At 42.9% G+C, this 24,317-nt stretch overlaps 1 protein-coding gene across 2 annotated transcripts in view; it reads right to left on the bottom strand.

Moving 5' to 3' along the window:
- The window catches only part of tnks1bp1 (tankyrase 1 binding protein 1), a 111,666-nt gene that overhangs the window by 73,789 nt on the left and 13,560 nt on the right, over positions 1–24,317 (bottom strand). For both annotated transcript variants that reach the window (XM_061932717.1, XM_061932716.1), the window contains exon 2: positions 6,246–7,100. In XM_061932717.1, coding sequence (XP_061788701.1) covers positions 6,246–7,093 — 848 coding nt within the window. In that variant the 5' untranslated portion in view covers positions 7,094–7,100. The remainder of the gene's footprint in view (positions 1–6,245; positions 7,101–24,317) is intronic.

Here is a 24,317-nt window from a genome sequence, read left to right as displayed (position 1 = left end):
GCTAACGATGGATTCTGATGCGTCATCTATGTTGCTGCTTCTTGATCTTAGCGCTGCTTTCGATACCGTCCATCATAATATTTTATTAGAGCGTATCAAAACACGTATTGGTATGTCAGACTTAGCTTTGTCGTGGTTTAACTCTTATCTTACTGACAGGATGCAATGCGTCTCCCATAATAATGTGACCTCGGACTATGTTAAGGTAACGTGCAGAGTTCCTCAGGGTTCGGTTCTTGGCCCTGCACTCTTTAGCATTTACATGCTGCCGCTAGGCGACATCATACGCAAATACGGTGTTAGCTTTCATTGTTATGCTGATGACACCCAACTCTACATGCCTCTAAAGCTGACCAACACGCCGGATTGTAGTCAGCTGGAGGCGTGTCTTAATGAAATTAAACAATGGATGTCCGCTAACTTCTTGCAACTCAACGCCAGGAAAACGGAAATGCTGATTATCGGTCCTGCTAAACACCGACATTTATTTGATAATACCACCTTAACATTTGACAACCAAACACTTACACAAGGCGACTCAGTAAAGAATCTGGGTATTATTTTCGACCCAACTCTCTCCTTTGAGTCACACATTAAGAGTGTTACTAAAACGGCCTTCTTTCATCTCCGTAATGTCGCTAAAATTCGTTCTATTTTATCCACTAGCGACGCTGAGATCATTATTCATGCGTTCGCTACGTCTCGTCTCGACTACTGTAACGTATTATTTTCGGGTCTCCCTATGTCTAGCATTAAAAGACTACAATTGGTACAAAATGCGGCTGCTAGACTTTTGACTAGAACAAGAAAGTTTGATCATATTACGCCTATACTGGCTCACCTGCACTGGCTTCCTGTGCACTTAAGATGTGACTTTAAGGTTTTACTACTTACGTATAAAATACTACACGGTCTAGCTCCGTCCTATCTTGCCGATTGTATTGTACCATATGTCCCGGCAAGAAATTTATGTTCAAAGAACTCCGGCTTATTAGTGATTCCCAGAGCCCAAAAAAAGTCTGCGGGCTATAGAGCGTTTTCTATTGGGGCTCCAGTACTATGGAATGCCCTCCCGGTAACAATTAGAGATGCTACCTCAGTAGAAGCATTTAAGTCCCATCTTAAAACTCATTTGTATACTCTAGCCTTTAAATAGACCCCCCTTTTAGACCAGTTGATCTGCCGTTTCTTTTCTTTTCTCCTCTGCTCCCCTATTCCTTGTGGAGGGGGGGGCACAGGTCCGGTGGCCATGGATGAAGTGCTGGCTGTCCAGAGTCGGGACCCGGGGTGGACCGCTCGCCTGTGCATCGGCTGGGAACATCTCTGCGCTGCTGACCCGTCTCCGCTCGGGATGGTGTCCTGCTGGCCCCACTATGGACTGGACTCTTACTATTATGTTAGATCCACTATGGACTGGACTCTTACTATTATGTTGGATCCACTATGGACTGGACTCTTACTATTATGTTGGATCCACTATGGACTGGACTCTTACTATTATGTTGGATCCACTATGGACTGGACTCTTACTATTATGTTGGATCCACTATGGACTGGACTCTTACTATTATGTTGGATCCACTATGGACTGGACTCTTACTATTATGTTGGATCCACTATGGACTGGACTCTTACTATTATGTTAGATCCACTATGGACTGGACTCTTACTATTATGTTGGATCCACTATGGACTGGACTCTTACTATTATGTTGGATCCACTATGGACTGGACTCTTACTATTATGTTGTAGCCACTATGGACTGGACTCTTACTATTATGTTGGATCCACTATGGACTGGACTCTTACTATTATGTTAGATCCACTATGGACTGGACTCTTACTATTATGTTAGATCCACTATGGACTGGACTCTTACTATTATGTTGGATCCACTATGGACTGGACTCTTACTATTATGTTGGATCCACTATGGACTGGACTCTTACTATTATGTTGGATCCACTATGGACTGGACTCTTACTATTATGTTGGATCCACTATGGACTGGACTCTTACTATTATGTTGGATCCACTATGGACTGGACTCTTACTATTATGTTGGATCCACTATGGACTGGACTCTTACTATTATGTTAGATCCACTATGGACTGGACTCTTACTATTATGTTGGATCCACTATGGACTGGACTCTTACTATTATGTTGGATCCACTATGGACTGGACTCTTACTATTATGTTGGATCCACTATGGACTGGACTCTTACTATTATGTTAGATCCACTATGGACTGGACTCTTACTATTATGTTGGATCCACTATGGACTGGACTCTTACTATTATGTTGGATCCACTATGGACTGGACTCTTACTATTATGTTGTAGCCACTATGGACTGGACTCTTACTATTATGTTGGATCCACTATGGACTGGACTCTTACTATTATGTTGGATCCACTATGGACTGGACTCTTACTATTATGTTGGATCCACTATGGACTGGACTCTTACTATTATGTTGGATCCACTATGGACTGGACTCTTACTATTATGTTAGATCCACTATGGACTGGACTCTTACTATTATGTTGGATCCACTATGGACTGGACTCTTACTATTATGTTGGATCCACTATGGACTGGACTCTTACTATTATGTTGGATCCACTATGGACTGGACTCTTACTATTATGTTGGATCCACTATGGACTGGACTCTTACTATTATGTTAGATCCACTATGGACTGGACTCTTACTATTATGTTAGATCCACTATGGACTGGACTCTTACTATTATGTTGGATCCACTATGGACTGGACTCTTACTATTATGTTGGATCCACTATGGACTGGACTCTTACTATTATGTTGGATCCACTATGGACTGGACTCTTACTATTATGTTGGATCCACTATGGACTGGACTCTTACTATTATGTTAGATCCACTATGGACTGGACTCTTACTATTATGTTGGATCCACTATGGACTGGACTCTTACTATTATGTTGGATCCACTATGGACTGGACTCTTACTATTATGTTGTAGCCACTATGGACTGGACTCTTACTATTATGTTGGATCCACTATGGACTGGACTCTTACTATTATGTTAGATCCACTATGGACTGGACTCTTACTATTATGTTAGATCCACTATGGACTGGACTCTTACTATTATGTTGGATCCACTATGGACTGGACTCTTACTATTATGTTGGATCCACTATGGACTGGACTCTTACTATTATGTTGGATCCACTATGGACTGGACTCTTACTATTATGTTGGATCCACTATGGACTGGACTCTTACTATTATGTTGGATCCACTATGGACTGGACTCTTACTATTATGTTGGATCCACTATGGACTGGACTCTTACTATTATGTTGGATCCACTATGGACTGGACTCTTACTATTATGTTGGATCCACTATGGACTGGACTCTTACTATTATGTTGGATCCACTATGGACTGGACTCTTACTATTATGTTGGATCCACTATGGACTGGACTCTTACTATTATGTTGGATCCACTATGGACTGGACTCTTACTATTATGTTAGATCCACTATGGACTGGACTCTTACTATTATGTTGGATCCACTATGGACTGGACTCTTACTATTATGTTGGATCCACTATGGACTGGACTCTTACTATTATGTTGGATCCACTATGGACTGGACTCTTACTATTATGTTGGATCCACTATGGACTGGACTCTTACTATTATGTTGGATCCACTATGGACTGGACTCTTACTATTATGTTGTAGCCACTATGGACTGGACTCTTACTATTATGTTGGATCCACTATGGACTGGACTCTTACTATTATGTTAGATCCACTATGGACTGGACTCTTACTATTATGTTAGATCCACTATGGACTGGACTCTTACTATTATGTTGGATCCACTATGGACTGGACTCTTACTATTATGTTGGATCCACTATGGACTGGACTCTTACTATTATGTTGGATCCACTATGGACTGGACTCTTACTATTATGTTGGATCCACTATGGACTGGACTCTTACTATTATGTTGGATCCACTATGGACTGGACTCTTACTATTATGTTGGATCCACTATGGACTGGACTCTTACTATTATGTTGGATCCACTATGGACTGGACTCTTACTATTATGTTGGATCCACTATGGACTGGACTCTTACTATTATGTTGGATCCACTATGGACTGGACTCTTACTATTATGTTGGATCCACTATGGACTGGACTCTTACTATTATGTTGGATCCACTATGGACTGGACTCTTACTATTATGTTAGATCCACTATGGACTGGACTCTTACTATTATGTTGTAGCCACTATGGACTGGACTCTTACTATTATGTTGGATCCACTATGGACTGGACTCTTACTATTATGTTGGATCCACTATGGACTGGACTCTTACTATTATGTTGGATCCACTATGGACTGGACTCTTACTATTATGTTGGATCCACTATGGACTGGACTCTTACTATTATGTTGGATCCACTATGGACTGGACTCTTACTATTATGTTGGATCCACTATGGACTGGACTCTTACTACTATGTTGGATCCACTATGGACTGGACTCTTACTATTATGTTGGATCCACTATGGACTGGACTCTTACTATTATGTTGGATCCACTATGGACTGGACTCTTACTATTATGTTGGATCCACTATGGACTGGACTCTTACTATTATGTTGGATCCACTATGGACTGGACTCTTACTATTATGTTAGATCCACTATGGACTGGACTCTTACTATTATGTTGGATCCACTATGGACTGGACTCTTACTATTATGTTAGATCCACTATGGACTGGACTCTTACTATTATGTTGGATCCACTATGGACTGGACTCTTACTATTATGTTGGATCCACTATGGACTGGACTCTTACTATTATGTTAGATCCACTATGGACTGGACTCTTACTATTATGTTGTAGCCACTATGGACTGGACTCTTACTATTATGTTGGATCCACTATGGACTGGACTCTTACTATTATGTTGGATCCACTATGGACTGGACTCTTACTATTATGTTGGATCCACTATGGACTGGACTCTTACTATTATGTTGGATCCACTATGGACTGGACTCTTACTATTATGTTGGATCCACTATGGACTGGACTCTTACTATTATGTTGGATCCACTATGGACTGGACTCTTACTACTATGTTGGATCCACTATGGACTGGACTCTTACTATTATGTTGGATCCACTATGGACTGGACTCTTACTATTATGTTGGATCCACTATGGACTGGACTCTTACTATTATGTTGGATCCACTATGGACTGGACTCTTACTATTATGTTGGATCCACTATGGACTGGACTCTTACTATTATGTTAGATCCACTATGGACTGGACTCTTACTATTATGTTGGATCCACTATGGACTGGACTCTTACTATTATGTTAGATCCACTATGGACTGGACTCTTACTATTATGTTGGATCCACTATGGACTGGACTCTTACTATTATGTTGGATCCACTATGGACTGGACTCTCACAATATTATGTCAGACCCACTCGACATCCATTGCTTTCGGTCTCCCCTAGAGGGGGGGGGGGGGGGGGGGGTTTACCCACATATGCGGTCCTCTCCAAGGTTTCTCATAGTCATTCACATCGACGTCCCACTGGGGTGAGTTTTTCCTTGCCCTTATGTGGGCTTTGTACCGAGGATGTCGTTGTGGCTTGTGCAGCCCTTTGAGACACTTGTGATTTAGGGCTATATAAATAAACATTGATTGATTGATTGATTGATTGAAGGTTACCTTTTTTTTTTGAGGTACACAATACACGAAGCGAGAGTTTAGAGGGGACACAGAAGCATACGAGCTTATTCTGGTTGATGATAGTAATTACAACATTTATTTACTCTGTTTTTAGTTGGGTTTTTTATCGGAAATTGCCCAAATCTTTTGCCTCCAAGGGTGAAACTGAAAATGGGCTGTGGGCCAAAGACAGAGATTTTAAGGGTCCCGTAGCACAACAAGTGCAGAGTTTAATCCTATGCCGCAATTATTTAAGGTAGTGGAGATCATTACGTTCAATAGATGGCCACGAGTTAGCGGGCTGCCATTAATGATTGTGTGAGTTTAAAAGAGTATGATTATGCCTAAAATTTTGGGAAGTCCAACTGAATTTGTAACCCTGTAATTTTGGACTAAAACAAAGTCGTGTGTGTGTTTTTAAGAACACTAGTAGCACAGAAGAAAGGAACTTCACTGACCTATTAGTCTGGGTTTGGGTTCCAACCAGTGGCTTATTTTCAGTCGGACCTTCCGGACTGGCCTCCAGAGTCCAGTTTTTGATCTGTTCTTTGACACCACCTTTTTCCTTTGCAAAGTCGGGCTGCCCTCTCCTCACGGCAACTTCTGGCTTGGACGCCGAGTCATAAAGAAGACTGATCCTGCGTTTAATGCTGCTACCTCCATCGGACTCCTCGGTCAGTCCATCTCCTTTAGTTTCTGTGGTGGGAGGCTCTGGGACATTCACCTTTGGTATGTTTACAGGAGGTTTTGTTTTTCTCACTGATGCGGTTCTGTTTAATTCAGGGGATGGAGGAATACCACCAGAACTAAACTTTGAAATTAGATCATTGGACAAACGCTTCCTAGTACCACCCCAGAGCAAATTTTCTTTGGTTTTCGAGGAATCATTGCTCTGTGTTTCATCTGCCTTTTTGGTGACATCTCGCTCCTTATTAGTTACCTTCGCTGTTTCTGATTTTTGGTTTGTTTTGGTAACACCTTTCTTGACTGGAACAGGTTTGGATTCATTCTTGGACGGTTTTGTTTGATTCGTTATGGAAACAGTGGTGGACTTTTGTTGAGTTGGTTTTGTAGCCGGGCTGGTCAAGGCGGTCTTAGGGACAGTTTGAGCCACGGGCTTTCCAGCCTGGAGGGGTGTTGCTGTCCCCTTAGGGGGTACACTAACAGCTTTTGGGGCATGGATCGACCGAACAGTGGTGTTCTGTAGTGAAAAGGGCTTGGGAGTAAGTCGAGGCTTGGGAGGCAGAACTGGTTTGGAGTTTGACACATTTATAACTTGCGAGGTTTCAAATGAACTCTGCATCATCGGATTTCTGAAAGAAAGTGAAAAGGGGGCAGAATTAAATTACATTAAAAATGGATTGTCGTACTTGACAAAGCGTAGGTCAGTTGTGTGGTTACAAAGCAGGCTAAATGAGTCTGGTCTCTCAACATTTTTTGAAAGCTACCGTTATGACACCAGGATGCCATTTTACTAGGTACCGTATTTTCCGCACTATAAGGCGCACCTAAAAACCACAAATTTTCTCAAAAGCTGACAGTGCGCCTTATAACCCGGTGCGCTTTATATATGGATTAATATTAAGATTCATTTTCATAAAGTTTCGGTCTCGCAACTACGGTAAACAGCCGCCATCTTTTTTCCCCGTAGAAGAGGAAGTGCTTCTTCTTCTACGCAAGCAACCGCCAAGGTAAGCACCCGCCCCCATAGAACAGGAAGCGCTTCTTCTTCTACTGTAAGCAACCACCCGCCCGCGTAGAAGAAGAAGAAGCGCGCGGATATTACGTTTCATTTTCTTTGTGTGTTTACATCTGTAAAGACCACAAAATGGCTCCTACTAAGCGACAGGTTTCCGGTTCATGAAAAGACGCAATCTCTCCATCCGCACACGGACTACTATTTCACAGCAACTGCCTAAAGACTTTCAAGAAAAGCTGGCTACTTTCCGTGCATATTGTAAAAACAAGATAGCTGAAAAAAAGATCCGGCCAGAGAACATTATCAACATGGACGAGGTTCCACTGACTTTTGATATTCCTGTGAACCGCACTGTGGATACAACGGGAGCACGTACGGTGAATATTCGCACCACAGGGAATGAGAAGTCATCCTTCACTGTGGTTCTAGCTTGCCATGCTAATGGCCAGAAACTTCCACCCATGGTGATATTCAAAAGGAAGACCTTGCCAAAAGAGACCTTTCCAGCCGGCGTCATCATAAAAGCTAACTCGAAGGGATGGATGGATGAAGAAAAGATGAGCGAGTGGTTAAGGTAAGTTTACGCGAAGAGGCCGGGTGGCTTTTTTCACGCAGCTCCGTCCATGTTGATATACGACTCCATGCGTGCCCACATCACGCTGGTTTTTAATATATTATTAAAGTTTGACTGACCTATCTGACTGTTTTTTTGACATTCCTTTAGCGCAGTTAGATGCGGCTTATAACACGGGGCGGCTTATAGGTGGACAAAGTTTTGAAATATGCCGTTCATTGAAGGCGCGGCTTATAACCCAGGGCGGCTTTTGGTGCGGAAAATACGGTAACCCCCTATTCCAACCCTTGATGCGGAGTGCCAAGCAGGGAGGTAATGGCTCCCATTTTTATAGTCTTTGGTATGACTCGGCCGGGGTTTGAACTCACAACCTACCCATCTCAGGGCGTACACTCTAACCACTAGGCCACCGAGTGGTTAGAATAGATAGAAAATTCTCAAAAACAGGGCATAGAGGTGGAATCGGACCATTCCAAGCTGAGGTATGTTGATCAAGGTGTGGTTTGGTCATGGAGTTTTCTTTTCATGAATGGGAATTGAAAATTCTTGGTTTATTTGAATGTTATTTTGAAACACACACGGAAACAATTGAAATACAAAAATATTCTATTTTACACCAATGACTAAAAAAAACAAGTGTTTTTTTATATTCAGAAACCGGAACCGGAAGTTGCTATTTAATTAAAGACAAGAAAAAAAACTAGGAGGGGAAAAAAAAATCAGTGTGATTTTATACAGTATACACTAGAGATGCGCGGTTTGCGGGCACAACCGCGGAGTCCGCGGATTATCCGCGGATCGGGCGGATGAAATTTTAAAAAATTAGATTTTATCCGCGGGTCGGGCGGTTGAAATAAAAAAAAATTAGATTTTAAATAGATTCAGGCGGGTGGCAGTTAAACCAATTGGGAAATATATATACATAGTTAAATGTTGTTACCCACATACGAAAAACGAGCAGGCACCTGCAGCATATGCCACAACAGAAGAAAAAAAAAAAAGAGATGGACACTTTTACGGAGCGGAGAAGGCCCCCGACGCCTCGCCGGGGTCCGGGACCGAGGCCCCTTCCCCCGAGAGGGCCCCACCAGGAGCCGTAGCTGAGGCGATCCGCGAGAAGGGCCCGACGCACGTCCAGGGTCACCACCGCGCCCACCGCACCGACACCCCGCCTCGTCCGCCTTCGCCGCGGCCGGCGTCACGCGCAGCAGGTAAGCAGCTTACCTGCCCGCCACCCCCGTGGCCGGGGGCTCGTAACAGGGGTCACTCCGCGCGCTCCGCCCGCGCAGCTTACCTGCCCGCCACCCCCGTTGCCGGGGGCGCGTAACAGGGGTCACTCCGCGCGCAGTGCGCTCACGAAAGGGGTGGGGCTCACCCTGGTTGATATAGACAGCAGGACGGTGGCCATGGAAGTTGGAACCCGCTAAGGAGTGTGTAACAACCCACCTGCCGAATCAACTAGCCCTGAAAATGGATGGCGCTGGAGCGTCGGCCCCATACCCGGCCGTCGCCGGCAGCGAGACGTGCTTGGAGGTGCGCTCAGCGCGGCTCCCATATGATTGCGCACTGGTGTGCGTCTGGGTCGTGACAGCGTGGCACGCGAATGTCTGTGCTGCATTGGATCAGTCTCCTTTCTTTAACAGGCAAAAGCTTTATAACCTCACTAATGCCTTGCATCGTCTATATTAGATATATAACAACGGGCGGGTGCGGGCGGGTGCGGTTCTGATCAAATGTTAGATCGGGTGGATGGCGGATGGTTGACGACTTTCTGATGCGGTTGCGGATGAAATAATTGCCTATCCGCGCATCTCTAGTGAGTCTGTTCTGAAGTCTACAGTAAAGAGACGTACAGTACTTCATCCCCTCGCCTGTTTATTGCCTCCAACTCAATATATTCCAACAACATTGCTGGACCTGGAGGGTCCGCATGGAGCTGGAGGGGGCGTGGCCTCCAGGTCCGCCTGAATTTCGGGAGATTTTCGGGAGAAAATTTGTCCCGGGAGGTTTTCGGGAGAGGCGCTGAATCTCGGGAGTCTCCCGGAAAATCCGGGAGGGTTGGCAAGTATGAGTATACATACTGTAAATGCAGAAACCAGTTTTTCCCAACAGGTCAGTCTTGTCTTTGGTTCGAGTGTCAGAATACAAATAAACATCATTTTTTAAATATATATATATATTTTTTAGTTGTTGCTAACTGATTTTCATTTTCCATCCATCCATCCATCTTCTTCCGCTTATCCGAGGTCGGGTCGCGGGGGCAGCAGCCTAAGCAGGGAAGCCCAGACTTCCCGAGGCGTTCCCAGGCCAGCCGGGAGACATAGTCTTCCCAGCGTGTCCTGGGTCTTCCCCGTGGCCTCCTACCGGTCGGACATGCCCTAAACACCTCCTTAGGGAGGCGCTCGGGTGGCATCCTGACCAGATGCCCGAACCACCTCATCTGGCTCCTCTCGATGTGGAGGAGCAGCGGCTTTACTTTAAGCTCCCCCCGGATGACAGAGCTTCTCACCCTATCTCTAAGGGAGAGCCCCCCCACCCGGCGGAGGAAACTCATTTCGGCCGCTTGTACCCGTGATCTTGTCCTTTCGGTCATAACCCAAAGCTCATGACCATAGGTGAGGATGGGAACGTAGTTCGACCGGTAAATTGAGAGCTTTGCCTTCCGGCTCAGCTCCTTCTTCACCACAACGGATCGATACAGCGTCCGCATTACTGAAGACGCCGCACCGATCCGCCTGTCGATCTCACGATCCACTCTTCCCTCACTCGTGAACAAGACTCCGAGGTACTTGAACTCCTCCACTTGGGGCAAGATCTCCTCCCCCAACCCGGAGATGGCACTCCACCCTTTTCCGGGCGAGAACCATGGACTCGGACTTGGAGGTGCTGATTCTCATCCCAGTCGCTTCACACTCGGCTGCGAACCGATCCAGTGAGAGCTGAAGATCCTGGCCAGATGAAGCCATCAGGACCACATCATCTGCAAAAAGCAGAGACCTAATCCTGCAGCCACCAAACCGGATCCCCTCAACGCCTTGACTGCGCCTAGAAATTCTGTCCATAAAAGTTATGAACAGAATCGATTTTCATTTTGATTGTATTAAAAATGAAATGAAAAGTATGTGTCTTTCTAAATCCACCTATCGCTTTTCGACTTGAAATAAGAAGAACTCAATGTTATTGTTTGTTTTTTTGAAATAATTTCAACAAACCAATCGTTAATTCCCATTCAGGAAGTAAAACATCAAAGAACAAAAACTGACTCATCAAACCTTTCTTACATTCACAACATTGATACTTTGGGTTAAGCAAAGTTTGTTCCTGATTTTGGCATTTCTGTTCGTATTTGTTTGTTTACTTCATGAAGTTCAACATCTTGTTCTGAAACAAACGTAAGAATGCTTTTTGTAAGGGAACAAATGGACCAAATGAGGTTTCTCATAAAGTCACTAAATGCCAAAGGGCATACAAACCATTTTTATATGCTAAAATTGTGCTAAAATACGAATAGAAATGACACAAAATGAAGAGCTGGCCAACCTTCCTGGTGTGATCACGAGTCCCAGGCAGGGAACCGATCCAAGACCTCAATTGTTTCAAGATGTTCGGACTACGCAACTAACAAGACTTTGTTATGATCAAAACAGACAGAATTGTTCCCTTTCAACATACCAATCTCACTACTACGACCAAGTGTTGGATTTATGGTTCACTTCCAAAGGTAAGTTCAGGGTTCTATGCTGCCAATTCCGATACCGATCATCCACGAGTGAGATCGACCGATACCAATACCAATCACACCTACTCAGTGGCCTAGTGGTTAGAGTGTCCGCCCTGAGATCGGTAGGTTGTGAGTTCAAACCCAGGCCGAGTCATACCAAAGACTATAAAAATGGGACCCATTACCTCCCTGCTTGGCACTCAGCATCAAGGGTTGGAATTGGGGGTTAAATCACCAAAAATGATTCCCGGGCGCGGCCACCGCTGCTGCCCACTGCTCCCCTCACCTCCCAGGGGGTGATCAAGGGTGATGGGTCAAATGCAGAGAATAATTTCGCCACACCTAGTGTGTGTGTGACAATCATTGGTACTTTAACTTTAACTTTAACTTTATGTATTAACTGTGAATGTTTCAATTTATTTACGGTTAACAGTTTAACAAGATCAACTCTATTTATTATATATTTATTACATACAATTGTTTAAGCAAAACAAAGTAAATAGTACTCAATAACAAAACAAGCCAAATGATTTGGGTGTTGCCCTCAAAGTGATCCTGTGTCCATGGAATCACTCCCTGAGTTTGTAAACATGAACAAAAACAAAGAAATCTGGGGGAGAAAAATAAAAATATTGACCTAATCACTATAGCAGTGGTTCTCCGACACGTTCCACCTCGGAGAACACGTGGCTCTCCAGGTACCAGCATAATTAACCAACATTGAAATACAGTAGCGTAGTAGGCCTAAGTACTCATTAAAAAGAAGGCGGAGGTTTTATTTAATAGTTTTGGCCGCTTTAACATTACACACAGTTTGAACAGTAACAGTGTGTTTGAATGTAAGAAAATAAAACACTGTACTTTAATCAAGTGATTCTTTGGCGTACCACTAGTACCACAGTCTGATCTAGGGATGTCCCGATCCAGGTTTTTGCACTTCCGATCCGATACCGATATTGTTTTTGCATTTCCGATCCGATACTGACCGATACCGATACTGGCATATCCGAGCATGTCCATCCATCCATCCATCTTCTTCCGCTTATCAGAGGTCGGGTCGCGGGGGCAGCAGCCTAAGCAGGGAAGCCCAGACTTCCCTCTCCCCAGCCACTTCGTCCAGCTCCTCCCGGGGGATCCCGAGGCGTTCCCAGGCCAGCCGGGAGACATAGTCTTCCCAGCGTGTCCTGGGTCTTCCCCGTGGCCTCCTACCGGTCGGACGTGCCCTAAACACCTCCCGAGGGAGGCGATCGGGTGGCATCCTGACCAGATGCCCGAACCACCTCATCTGGCTCCTCTCGATGTGGAGGAGCAGCGGCTTTACTTTGAGCTCCCCCCGGATGACAGAGCTTCTCACCCTATCTCTAAGGGAGAGCCCTGCCACCCGGCGGAGGAAACTCATTTCGGCCGCTTGTACCCGTGATCTTGTCCTTTCGGTCATAACCCAAAGCTCATGACCATAGGTGAGGATGGGAACGTAGATCGACCGGTAAATTGAGAGCTTTGCCTTCCGGCTCAGCTCCTTCTTCACCACAACGGATCGATACAGCGTCCGCATTACTGAAGACGCCGCACCGATCCGCCTGTCGATCTCACGATCCACTCTTCCCTCACTCGTGAACAAGACTCCGAGGTACTTGAACTCCTCCACTTGGGGCAGGGTCTCCTCCCCAACCCGAAGATGGCATTCCACCCTTTTCCGGGCGAGAACCATGGACTCGGACTTGGAGGTGCTGATTCTCATCCCAGTCGCTTCACACTCGGCTGCGAACCGATCCAGCGAGAGCTGAAGATCCTGGCCAGATGAAGCCATCAGGACCACATCATCTGCAAAAAGCAGAGACCTAATCCTGCAGCCACCAAACCAGATCCCCTCAACGCCTTGACTGCGCCTAGAAATTCTGTCCATAAAAGTTATGAACAGAATCGGTGACAAAGGGCAGCCTTGGCGGAGTCCAACCCTCACTGGAAACGTGTCCGACTTACTGCCGGCAATGCGGACCAAGCTCTGACACTGATCATACAGGGAGCGGACCGCCAAAATCAGACAGTCCGATACCCCATACTCTCTGAGCACTCCCCACAGGACTTCCCGAGGGACACGGTCGAATGCCTTCTCCAAGTCCACAAAGCACATGTAGACTGGTTGGGCAAACTCCCATGCACCCTCAAGGACCCTGCCGAGAGTATAGAGCTGGTCCACAGTTCCACGACCAGGACGAAAACCACACTGTTCCTCCTGAATCCGAGGTTCGACTATCCGGCGTAGCCTCCTCTCCAGTACACCTGAATAGACCTTACCGGGAAGGCTGAGGAGTGTGATCCCACGATAGTTAGAACACACCCTACGGTTCCCCTTCTTAAAGAGAGGAACCACCACCCCGGTCTGCCAATCCAGAGGTACCGCCCCCGATGTCCACGCGAACATGTATTAAAGTTTAAAGTTATTTAGCCTACTTAGTTGTCAGAATCATGTTGAAAAGGGTTTTAGTACTCTTGATAACAACTAGCCAGCTGAATTAGGGGAGTTTGAATAATACACAATGGTTGGTAACAAGAAACTGACCTGTTTATTCAAGGATAAACACAAAATAGACAAAATTATACATGACAAACAGAAATGGCATCATTGAACTAGGGCTGGGCGATATGGCCTTTTTTTAATATTGCGATATTTTAAGGCCATATTGCGATACACGATATATATCTCGATATTTTGCCTCAGCCTTGAATGAACACTTGATGCATATAATCACAGCAGTATGATGATTCTGTGTGTTTTGATTGATTGATTGAGACTTTTATTAGTAGGTTGCACAGTGAAGTACATATTCCGTACAATTGACCACTAAATGGTAACACCCCAATAAGTTGGGGTCCACTTAAATTGATTCATGATTAAGGCTGAAACGACGCGTCGACGCAGTCGACGTCATCGGTTACGTAAATACGTCGACGCCGTTTTTGTGCGTCGGCGCGTCGCATATTTACGTCACACTACTGTCATGGCAGAGCGCAAAGCAGACGATGCGAGCGAGGGGAAAAAAGCACGCCAAAAGTCGTCAAAAGTGTGGGAGTATTTCAATAAACGGCCTAATAATGTTGTTGTATGCACACTGTGTCGAGCGGAAATGGCCTATCATAGCAGCACAACGGCTATGAACGAACATTTGAAAAGAAAATCCCCGACAGCGTTCTTGCCATCACCATCAACAAGTCAATCGTCCGCGTGCGTATACGTTGTCATTATTACACAAAAACATGAATGTGTCATTTGTATCTGCGTTGTAAATTCATAAACTAAAGCACCGTTTCGCTCTGAGAGGCGCGTTTGGCGTGCCTGTTCAGTGTTTACAAAGACGCGCTCCTCTTTAACGCTGTGGAGAGGCGGCGGCGGCCAGCGAGCGGCGAGGCGGGGCGCGCCGGGAGCGACGCCGCAATCGTGCCCAGGTGCGCGATCCGCGCAGTTGGAAGAGAAAAGACTTTGTGTAAAATTAAAAGATTGTAAACCTGGCAAAGCCGTCTGGCGTTCAGTCTGTCGGTCCTGAAAGAACCCCACGGCACAAGACGTGTCACAAACGCTAACGTTAATTAGTTGTGCAAATACCTTTTACAACATTAACAGTTACATATACTATGTACAAACCAACAATTAACTTTCACTTTAATCATACTATCATTGTTGTGTTATTAAGCAAAATAAGCAATACTTTTACTTTTGTTGAAATGTTTACACTGTACACTTTTTTGTATTGGATGTTTAGCTTTATTTTTGCACATTTTAGCAAATAAGCAATACTTTTACTTTTGTTGAAATGTTTACACTTGTTACAGAATATTTCCGTTTTGCACTTTTTTGTATTGGATGTTTATCTTTATTTTTGCACATTTTAAAGCAAAATAAGCAATACTTTTACTTTTGAAATGCTTATACTATTCCAGAATGTTAAGATTTGCACTGGATGTTTACTTTTATATTTGCACATTAAAAAGCAAATAAGCTACTTTTAATTTTGTTAAATGTTAAAAGTTTTAAATGTTTACATTGTTACAGAATATTTTGTCATGTTGTTGTCAATGTTGACTGAGTGGCCATACTTTTTTTTTTGTAAATAAAAGCCATGCCTTTTGAAAAAACTGGCCTACATTTATTTTTTCCTCTTCATTTTAAATTAAAAAAAAATCGGTAAAAGGAAAAATAATCTATAGATTAATCGAAAAAATAATCTATAGATTAACCGATTAACCGAAAAAATAATCTATAGATTAATCGATAGAAAAATAATCGTTAGCTGCAGCCCTATTCATGATACAGATATATACTATCAGATATATACTATCATCATAATACAGTCATCACACAAGATAATCACGATGAATTATTTACATTATTTATAATCCAGGGTGTGGAGGGGGGCGCCGGATGTAAGTGTCAAAAGAGTTTGATATGAGAATAAATCTAAAGTTAAAATATAGGGTAGAAATGCACCCATTTGCAGGAAATGTAGTCTTGATTTTCAAAATGTTCTTTCAAGGCTTGCATGTCTACATTAAAACATTCTTCTTCATACTGCATTAATATATGCTACTTTTAAACTTTCATGCAGAGAAGGAAATCACAACTAAAAAAATCACTAATTTTTTCATACGGTGTTGATGTGGACATTTTTGCCTCGGCATTTTGATGGTGTGGACGTGTGGCACCGAACGGAGATAAGCGTCTCGATAGACGTCACAATATTTGAACAATGATGACGAAAACTGTTTTCTCTGTCGTGTCGGTGTGTCGAAAATTGTTATGCGCTTATTTTTTTAATTTGATTTTGTGCGTGGCATAGATTTGCTATGCGCAGAGGACGCTTAAACAGTGCGCAATTGCACAGGCGAGCACCTCAGAGGGAGCGTTGCTCGCACGGCTGCGCTAGCATCACAGCTAACGTTAGCCACGCTGCTACCTCTCTGCTCGGGGAGGACGTATGTGACGTATGACGTGACAGTATGTGACGTGTGTAAGAAGTTGCGCTTGCTGTCTGTGAGAGGGAGACACAGGAAAGAGTGAGAAGAGCCTGTCGTGTAACGCCAGCAGCTAAAAGCAACTGCGTGAGAATCCACAGACCTGTGGATGTGTTGAAGGTGTGCTGGAAAATGCGGAACGGAAATTACGGAGCAGCAGAAAAGTGGAATGTATTATTTAAATAGGTGCGTTGGAAAACACGGACCGGAGTTTTTTTTAAACTGGATCTGGATCGGCATTTTCCCATGCCTTGCCGATTCGCAATTTTTGGCAAATATCGGCAGCCGATCCGATCCAAATATCGGATCGGGACATCCCTAGTCTGATCATACCCAAACATTACCTTTTGTGTCGACTCCAACAACTTATATATCGATGCAAACTCTTTAACGTCCATCGAGACTTCTTAAACTTTACTAAGTACATATTTCTTGGTGTTCAAGCTAGCTTAGCGTTTAGCTTAGCTATTAGCATGCCTGCTCCTGGCTTGCGGTCGGTGTGTACCATGTTTAGCCTTGTACTCTTACGCCACTCCAACTCCACTAAGAAATGCAGTTAATTTGCCGTATTGGAGGTGAGTATTACTACCTCACTGTGTATTGTCGGAGGCAGATATTTACATATATCCGAATTTAAGTTGTACTTCTTCCATTTCTTTGTCATATTTGAAAACAGCTCGTGTTTTCCATTTCTTCTCTTGATGCTCTGTCAGCAAGTAAACTGTGTGTGTTAACCTTGAGTTCTTTGGAATGTATTATGGCTAGGGAGACGTTGTGCTTGTATTATGGCTAGGGAGGGGGAAGGAAAGAGAGGTTTTTGGCGTTGGGAGGACAGACCATTTTGGGAGGCGCAATAGAATGTTGTAGGGTTAGACTGGTCTCAAAATGTATATTGGCAAAGCTTTGAAAATATACAACAAAATACCTATTCTGACTCTGGTGGTTTTTCAACTCAGCTTTAAGTGTCGTAAAGAGCTTGGGAGCGAATTGTGACTTGAATTCCCTGGGAGGAACAACTGGTCCAAAACGCAACAGTATGGAGACACATAAGTAGCCGCTAGTCGCTTGTCAGCTGGGAGACTAAAAACAATATAATGCAAAAGCAACTCTTCTTACAACCTGAATACACATTTTTGTGTATTTGGGAACTGCATAAGTCCTGGAAATGAGGAATCAAATCATGGAGGCATGGCTGAGTTATTTTTAAAACAATCTTGCCTTCCTTCATACTTCCTCCAAATGAGCCGTTCGGAATTTGCCCCACTAGTGACGTTTTTCCCGAGTGGGACTTTAGTGGATATCTCCATATATGGTCGAGTTTTACCCGAAGAGCTTTGCGCGAGTGTGCACTGTCGTCAATAAGTTCCTTCTTTTTCCCCTATCCTCTTGCTGTGGGGCAGACTGGCTCGTACATGCACATGCATCCTCCACTGTTGCCATTTCTAATACAAAGTAACGTATAGTTCTAACTTACTTCTGTCAGTAAACTCGCTATGGAAGCGCTAAAAACTACAACATGGATGAAGGGGAGAAGATGCAGTCGAAGTGGAGGCACGTAAATAAGAGCGCCCACGAAGCAGAGCATCCTGAAAAGACGGTCAGAAAGCGGTTTGAAGATGACGTGTAAAACATCATCTTTGCAACATGTTGACCAAAGAACCACCATTACATGTTATGTAGACCAGGGGTTCTCAACCTTAAACATAAATATTAACACTAAATTAGTAATCTTACTCTCAATTTTAATCATATTTAATAATTATATCTAACCTACTTACAATTTAACAGGATAAAACTTGTCAAATGATATGAATAATTACAAAGATTATTATCAAGGCTTATGTCAGACTGATTACAAAAGTAATTAAAGCTGCAAGCAGCGTTGGTCGGGCCCGCGTATTTGGCAGGTGCTAGTCCTAAGTGTCCCAATACTTTTGTCCAGTTTTAGTGCTCAGTGTCCCAATACTTTTGTCAAGTTGTAGTCCTAAGTGTCCCAATACTTTTGTGCAGTGTATGTGTCCCAATACTTTTGTCCAGTGGTAGTCCTAAGTATCCCAATACTTTTGTCCAGTTTTATTCCTAAGTGTCCCAATACTTTTGTCCAGTTTCCGTCATAAGTGTCCCAATACTTTTGTCCGGTGGTAGTCATAAGTGTCCCAATACTTTTGTCTAGTGTACCTACCTTGTCTGCATTGTGTTAAAAAAACAGCAGCGCAGCGGTTCTTTGAAGGGTCATAAAATCAAAACCGGAGCAGTTAGAAAAACACTGTTCTGTACTTTTATACACAAGGGTTCAATCACTCTCCTGTGTTAGTTTGAAGCCGAAACGACAAACGCGCTCAGAGGAGATAGTTTTTGAAGGAAGGTGACCGGTTTTTACAAAAAATTTGTTTTGAAGGGGGAATAGCAAACTTCCTGTTGATTTTTGCTGGGGGTTGTCAATCTATGAAATGTAGGTCTCAGTGAGACCTACATAGAGGTTTTTGTTTCATGTCTCTCCGACCTTCCCAGTGGGAGTTACGGGCAGTTTTGTAATTTTTTTCTTCCGAGGAGCAGTTTTTTCAGCGTTTTATTCAAAAATTGCGCGGGGTTAGGTTTTTTTATTAGATCGCAATTTTTGCCAGTCCTGATGTGTGTATTCAGTTCGGTGAGTTTTGAAGCATGTTAAGGGGGTCAAATTACAGCTCAAAGAGGCAAAAGTGACTGTTTTTAGTACTTTTTTGTCTTGAAGGGGGAATTGCCAACTTCCTGTTGATTTCTGCCCAAGGATGTACAATTATGAAATCTAGGTCTAAGTCAGACCTACATAGAGAATTTTGTTTCATGTCTTTCCGACATTCCTAGTGGGAGTTACAGGCAGTCTAGTTTTGTTTTTTCCTAGGGGGTGCTAGAGCACAATTTTGAGTTTTGGGGTTCGGTTTTTTTCATTAAAAGACAATTTTCGCAGGTCCTGATGTGTGGGTCAAATATGGTGAGTTTTGAAGCATGTTAAGTGGGTCAAATTAGTGCTCAAAGAGGCGGCCGGTATAATAATAATAAAACCTTACAAATTCAATAGGTCCTTATGTCCCATTGCATAAGGACTCTCTTTGGGAGTCCTTATGCAATGGGCCATGCGGGCCCTAATAAAAACTAGAACAGCCTAATAGCTAGAACTAGCATGCATATATGTAAAAAAAAATGTAAGCAAATAAGCGTCAGTTCCGGTCCTTCGACAATCACTATTTCTCCAGAATCAAAATATATATTCATATATTACATATAGTATATTATTTGTGCACTATTGACTAGTCATGCACCCAAAATTTGCCCGCTGAAAATAGACTTTGCTCACAAAAAATGGATTGTTGTGATGAAGTATCAACTTCCACTGACACACCAAAATGTCGCATTCGGGTCGCATTGCGCTTCGACTAAAGTCACGTTAGAAAAGATCAGACTCCAATTGGATTTGGACTACCTCCTGACGGGGCCTGAATCTGACGTGAAAAGATCAGATTTGAAGCACTTTGGATTGATTGATTGATTGATTGATTGAAACTTTTATGAGTAGATTGCACACATATTCCCTACAATTGACCACTAAATGGTAACACCCCAATAAGTTTTTCAACTTGTTTAAGTCGGGGTCCACGTTAAATCAATTCATGGTACAAATATATACTATCAGCATAAATGTTAGAATAATAATGTGTACGTTATTACACAACTACCTACTCGGTGGCCTAGTGGTTAGAGTGTCCGCCCTGAGATGGGTAGGTTGAGAGTTGAAACCCCGGCCGAGTCATACCAAAGACTATAAAAATGGGAGCCATTACCTCCCTGCTTGGCACTCAGCATCAAGGCTTGGAATTGGGGGTTAAATCACCAAAAAAAAGATTCCCGGGCGCAGCCACTGCTGCTGCTCACTACTCCCCTCACCTCCCAGGGGGTGATTAAGGGTGATGGGTCAAATGCAGAGAATAATTTTGCCACGCCTAGTGTGTGTGTGACAATCATTGGTACTTTAACTTTTTAACTCTTATGTTTAAAGGCCGTTGCTATAGTTATTATCAATTGTGCTGAAGTTGTACTGTTCTATCTGTGCAAAGGGACAACTTGCAATATTGAATTGCAGTCGTCTCTTATCAGTGTTTGTGTCCAGAACATCGAGTACCGTGATGCAGACAAAGCAGATTTGCATTTCTGAATAATCATATATTGTGTCTAACTGGGGCTGCTGAAATTACCCCCCCCCTTTCCTCCAGAAGCAGCCTCAGTGATGTAACCAGGGATGTCCCAAATAAATAGAGGAGCACGTGGGACTGGACCTTAGAGCGTGGTGGGAGATTGTAACTGAGCGTGCAGCCCCACACGTCTCTCCTCATTGAGCCAAATTGAACTCTGTCTCTGCATGATTCCTTGCTTCTTGTCTGTTTAATAAATGTCATCGGTGTTTGGACCTGACAATAATACAGTCATCACACAAGATAATCATCAGAGTATATACATTGAATTATTTACATTATTTACAATCCGGGGGGTGGGATGTGGACGGGTTAGGTTGGGTTGCTATCAGCATACTTCAGGAGCGTTTAGACTGGCAAAAAACCCCTGATCTGTGTCACTAGAGGGCAAACAAAATCCAATTACCGTATTTTCCGCACTATTAGCCGCACCTAAAAACCACAAATTTACTCAAAAGCTGACAGTGCGGCTTATAACCCCGGTGCGCTTTATATATGGATTAATATTAAGATTCATTTTCATAAAGTTTCGGTCTCGCAACTACGGTAAACAGCCGCCATCTTTTTTCCCCATAGAAGAGGAAGTGCTTCTTCTTCTACGTAAGCAACCGCCAAGGTAAGCACCCGCCCCCATAGAACAGGAAGCGCTTCTTCTTCTACTGTAAGCAACCACCCGCCCGCGTAGAAGAAGAAGAAGAAGCGCGCGGATATTACGTTTCATTTCCTTTGTGTGTTTACATCTGTAAAGACCACAAAATGGCTCCTACTAAGCGACAGGTTTCCGGTTCATGAAAAGACGCAATCTCTCCATCCGCACACGGACTACTATTTCACAGCAACTGCCTAAAGACTTCCAAGAAAAGCTGGCTACCTTCCGTGCATATTGTAAAAACAAGATAGCTGAAAAAAAGATCCGGCCATAGAACATTATCAACATGGACGAGGTTCCACTGACTTTTGATATTCCTGTGAACCGCACTGTGGATACAACGGGAGCACGTACGGTGAATATTCGCACCACAGGGAATGAGAAGTCATCCTTCACTGTGGTTCTAGCTTGCCATGCTAATGGCCAGAAACTTCCACCCATGGTGATATTCAAAAGGAAGACCTTGCCAAAAGAGACCTTTCCAGCCGGCGTCATCATAAAAGCTAACTCGAAGGGATGGATGGATGAAGAAAAGATGAGCGAGTGGTTAAGGGAAGTTTACGCGAAGAGGCCGGGTGGCTTTTTTCACGCAGCTCCGTCCATGTTGATATACGACTCCATGCGCGCCCACATCACGCTGGTTTTTAATATATTATTAAAGTTTGACTGACCTATCTGACTGTTTTTTTGACATTCCTTTAGCGCAGTTAGATGCGGCTTATAACACGGGGCGGCTTATAGGTGGACAAAGTTTTGAAATATGCCGTTCATTGAAGGCGCGGCTTATAACCCAGGGCGCCTTATGGTGCGGAAAATACGGTAGGTGTGCAGTGTAAACGTGGCCTCAGATTTCGACAACATTGGAGCCACTTTGGCCTGCAGTGTAAATCCTCGTCATTGACTTTAGCTCCAGACTTCTTCTGTTTGTTTGATATTGTGGATACTGCCACAAGCGGTGAACAGGCGTATCACACCCGAGTACCACTGCGGCCCATACCTGACCACGACTGAGCAACTCATATTTTGGCAACGGGCCCACAAGGATTTTAAATGTAGAAGAAAAAAAAAATCTGAATATGACCCCTTTATAACAGTCATGGCAATCACGTACTTTACGGATTATCCTTTGTTAAAAATAGATAATGACTTCCATTTAATAGTCACGGAAACATTGTTTTGCAGGAGTGACGCAGCGTTCACACAGGTGAGTAAAAAAAAAAAAAAAAAAAAAAAGTGTTCTTTCCAAATTCCCCAGGCATTGTGTGCAGCATCTGGTCTGACCTGTCAGCCTCTCCCCGCCCAGAAGGTTCCACTGACAGACGTGTCTACAACAACACAGCGTGGCTTTTATTCATCTGGAGTTTATTTATTTTGCCATTTATATTGATATCCTTTTATTGTCCAACCCTATGGGGATTTTTTTGGATGGATGGATGGGTTTTATTTTTTTTTTTAATTGATATCGATTTTATGTCTTTTGCAATAGATATATTAAATGATATATATATATTTTATCTCCCAGCCCTATTGGCCTTTCTCCATTTTTTTTGTTATCAATTATGTGTCTATCGTGATATATATAATCGTTTTATGGGAGGATTTTTTCAGAATTAAATTCTTTATTTTATTGATAGCAATTTTATGTCTTTTGCTATATATAGACATCATTTTACGGCCCAGCCCTATGGGATTTTTTCAGAATTACAATTTTTTTTTTTTATTGATATCGATTTTATGTCTTTTGCGATAAATATTGATATCATTTTATCGCCCAGCCCGACCGGCCTTTTCCCTATTTTTTTTTTTTTTTTTTACATAAGTTATGTGTCTATCATGATATATATGTTATCGTTTTACGGCCCAGCCCTATGGGATTTTTTCAGAATTACAATTTTTTTTATTGATATCGATTTTATGTCTTTTGCGATAAATATTGATATCATTTTATCGCCCAGCCCTATCGGCCTTTTCCCTATTTTTTTTTTTTTTTTTTACATAAGTTATGTGTCTATCATGATATATATGTTATCGTTTTACGGCCCAGCCCTATGGGATTTTTTCAGAATTACAATTTTTTTTTATTGATATCGATTTTATGTCTTTTGCGATAAATATTGATATCATTTCATCGCCCAGCCCTATCGGCCTTTTCCCTATTTTTTTTTTTTTTTTACATAAGTTATGTGTCTATCATGATATATATGTTATCGTTTTACGGCCCAGCCCTATGGGATTTTTTCAGAATTACAATTTTTTTTATTGATATCGATTTTATGTCTTTTGCGATAAATATTGATATCATTTTATCGCCCAGCCCTATCGGCCTTTTCCCTATTTTTTTTTTTTTTTTTTACATAAGTTATGTGTCTATCATGATATATATGTTATCGTTTTACGGCCCAGCCCTATGGGATTTTTTCAGAATTACAATTTTTTTTTATTGATATCGATTTTATGTCTTTTGCGATAAATATTGATATCATTTCATCGCCCAGCCCTATCGGCCTTTTCCCTATTTTTTTTTTTTTTTTACATAAGTTATGTGTCTATCATGATATATATGTTATCGTTTTACGGCCCAGCCCTATGGGATTTTTTCAGAATTACAATTTTTTTTCATTGATTTCGATTTTATGTCTTTTGCGATAAAT

Source organism: Nerophis lumbriciformis, linkage group LG38, assembly GCF_033978685.3.
Source record: "Nerophis lumbriciformis linkage group LG38, RoL_Nlum_v2.1, whole genome shotgun sequence".
Classification (NCBI taxonomy): domain Eukaryota; kingdom Metazoa; phylum Chordata; class Actinopteri; order Syngnathiformes; family Syngnathidae; genus Nerophis; species Nerophis lumbriciformis.
The sequence above is the reverse complement of the archived record's forward strand: the minus strand, read 5'-3'. Positions and strand labels throughout refer to the sequence as shown.